The sequence below is a fragment of the Mizuhopecten yessoensis genome, unplaced genomic scaffold, assembly GCF_002113885.1.
Source record: "Mizuhopecten yessoensis strain PY_sf001 unplaced genomic scaffold, ASM211388v2 scaffold3007, whole genome shotgun sequence".
Taxonomy (NCBI): domain Eukaryota; kingdom Metazoa; phylum Mollusca; class Bivalvia; order Pectinida; family Pectinidae; genus Mizuhopecten; species Mizuhopecten yessoensis.
This window is the reverse complement of record NW_018404829.1, coordinates 99,764-102,246: the sequence shown is the minus strand read 5'-3', so window position 1 is coordinate 102,246 and position 2,483 is coordinate 99,764. Positions and strand designations below refer to the sequence as shown.

At 45.7% G+C, this 2,483-nt stretch overlaps 1 protein-coding gene across 1 annotated transcript; it reads right to left on the bottom strand.

Annotated features, from left to right (window-relative positions):
• Positions 1-263: 263 nt before the first annotated feature.
• Positions 264-1,553, bottom strand: LOC110446809 (formin-2-like). The gene is made up of 3 exons (XM_021492121.1): positions 1,539-1,553; positions 911-1,233; positions 264-852 (listed from the first exon to the last, which is right to left on the bottom strand). Exons 1-3 carry the CDS (start codon positions 1,551-1,553, stop codon positions 264-266), a joined length of 927 nt encoding a protein of 308 aa, XP_021347796.1.
• Positions 1,554-2,483: the final 930 nt, after the last annotated feature.

Here is a 2,483-nt window from a genome sequence, read left to right as displayed (position 1 = left end):
ATGAACAGATTTACACATAATATATGTTATGAGTTAAATGCAGAAGATAAACTGTTCACTGTATGATCCAATGAGTTATGGTATATCAAGCAATAAATTGCATGCAAATTGATTTGTCTATGTTAATATATATATATACTTTAACAAAATATCTAAGAGTAAAAAAAAGTACACTGTCACTAAAGTTTTCAGTTATTTTCACATCGCTTTCTGTTGTGGATAGCATCAACAGATATCCTTCCTATTTTGACTGATTTGTCGTTTTAAGGGTGGTTCCTGGTTAAGACCACACCGTCTATAGGGTGGTCCCTGGGTAAGGCCACACCGTCTATAGGGTGGTCCCTGGGTAAGGCCACACCGTCTGTAGGGTGGTCCCTGGGTAAGGCCACACCGTCTGTGGTATGGTCCCTGGGTAAGGCCACACCGTCTATAGGGGGGTCCCTGGGTAAGGCCACACCGTCTGTGGCGTGGTCCCTGGGCAAGGCCACACCGTCTATAGGGTGGTCCCTGGGTAAGGCCGCATCGTCTGTGGTATGGTTCCTGGGTAAGGCCACACCGTCTGTAGGGTGGTCCCTGGGTAAGGCCACACCGTCTGTGGTATGGTTACTGGGTAAGGCCACACCGTCTATAGGGTGGTCCCTAGGTAAGGCCACACCGTCTATAGGGTGGTCCCTGGGCAAGGCCACACCGTCTATAGGGTGGTCCCTGGGTAAGGCCGCACCGTCTATAGGGTGGTCCCTGGGTAAGGCCACACCGCCTATAGGGTGGTCCCTGGGTAAGGCCACACCGTCTGTGGTATGGTTCCTGGGTAAGGCCACACCGTCTGTAGGGTGGTCCCTGGGTAAGGCCACACCGTCTGTGGTATGGTTCCTGGGTAAGGCCACACCGTCTGTGGCGTGGTCCCTGGGCAAGGCCACACCGTCTATAGGGTGGTCCCTGGGTAAGGCCACTCCGTCTATAGGGTGGTCCCTGGGTAAGGCCACACCGTCTGTGGGATGGTCCCTGGGTAAGGCCACACCGTCTATAGGGGGGTCCCTGGGTAAGGCCACACCGTCTGTGGCGTGGTCCCTGGGCAAGGCCACACCGTCTATAGGGTGGTCCCTGGGTAAGGCCGCACCGTCTATAGGGTGGTCCCTGGGTAAGGCCACTCCGTCTATAGGGTGGTCCCTGGGTAAGGCCACACCGCCTATAGCGCGGTCCCTGGGTAAGGCCACACCGTCTATAGGGTGGTCCCTGGGTAAGGTCACACCGTATGTGGCAATTGGTGGCGTTATAACGAAGTGAAAGGGTATGACGTCATAAAATAACCAGTTCGTTCTATCGCCAAACATCCTCAACGATTAAGGACCTTTAATACAACAGAACATGTTCTTTTCGGATCAATACCGTTAAATGAGTGTGATGCTATACACAATCCTATTAAAATAACATTACACATATCTTCTGATTAACACACTTTGATCAGCAAATAGAATGAAGGGACTCATAACACACCAACAATGGCGTGGTCAGCTTCAGTATGGTATAAAACAACTAACACATCTCAGTAACATCGTTATACCATCAAACTTACTCAGTATGGCCTACATGGATGTGTACAAGTCACTCGTGATAGAGTCAGTATAGTGTAGCGTAACAAAAATAGATAAAATGGTAACGTATGCAGATAGTATTGGAATGTAAAAGCACCATGTCCCGAGCACAAGAAAAGGTTGGTTGCAAAAGGAGAAACACCAAGCCACTAGCAATAGACATTCACTAAGTAAGTGGATCTCACTAAAACTTCTGGCCTATACATAAATCAGGTTAGTATATTCGATACTGTAATGTGGATAGTTTCCGCGGCAGTGACATTTTCGAGGATTTTTCGTTACGGTTAATCAGTGAACTGAATTCGACAGTGAATATTTCTAGCCAAACATCCATATATGTCTAACAATTTCAAAACCAGCAATCCAGTACTGTTGGAATTTACAAGCACACGCGGAAAAAATCACTGCGCGGAAACAAAGCTAGATCCAGTATCATGTTGATGACAGGTTAATAGGGAATACAAATAGTTTTCTTTAGTTGACTGTAATCTCATTTTCCCTGGTTTCATTTCGAGTATTACATCATTTGTATGCTGTCTATTCTGTATAACGAATGTGTGTTATGACACGGAACTAGTCGTTTCCCTGTACTCAATCATTTTTCAAGTTTAGAGGATTTCAATATGTACCAATGTATTAAAAAATGGCTTACAGCACCTAGTTAATCAAGGCAGTATGCAACGCAAAGCCAAGATTCGTTAATAAACAACCGAATTCCAATACATTTCCATCAAACAACAGAATTTAGCATGTCTACTTTAGTCAGACTTAACTGTATGGTTTCTACAATCGTAAAACTATTACAAACAGGCATTTAAACATGGAAAAAGTTGAGAAGTTAGTTCCCAGTGTCAAAACAAAACGAAACAGATTGTACTTCATCTGTCGGGA

Coding starts and splice junctions, on each gene's coding strand:
- LOC110446809 (XM_021492121.1), bottom strand. Junction 853..910: donor CCCTATAGACGGTGTGGCCT/TGCCCAGGGACC, acceptor TACCACAGACGG/TGTGGCCTTACCCAGGGACC.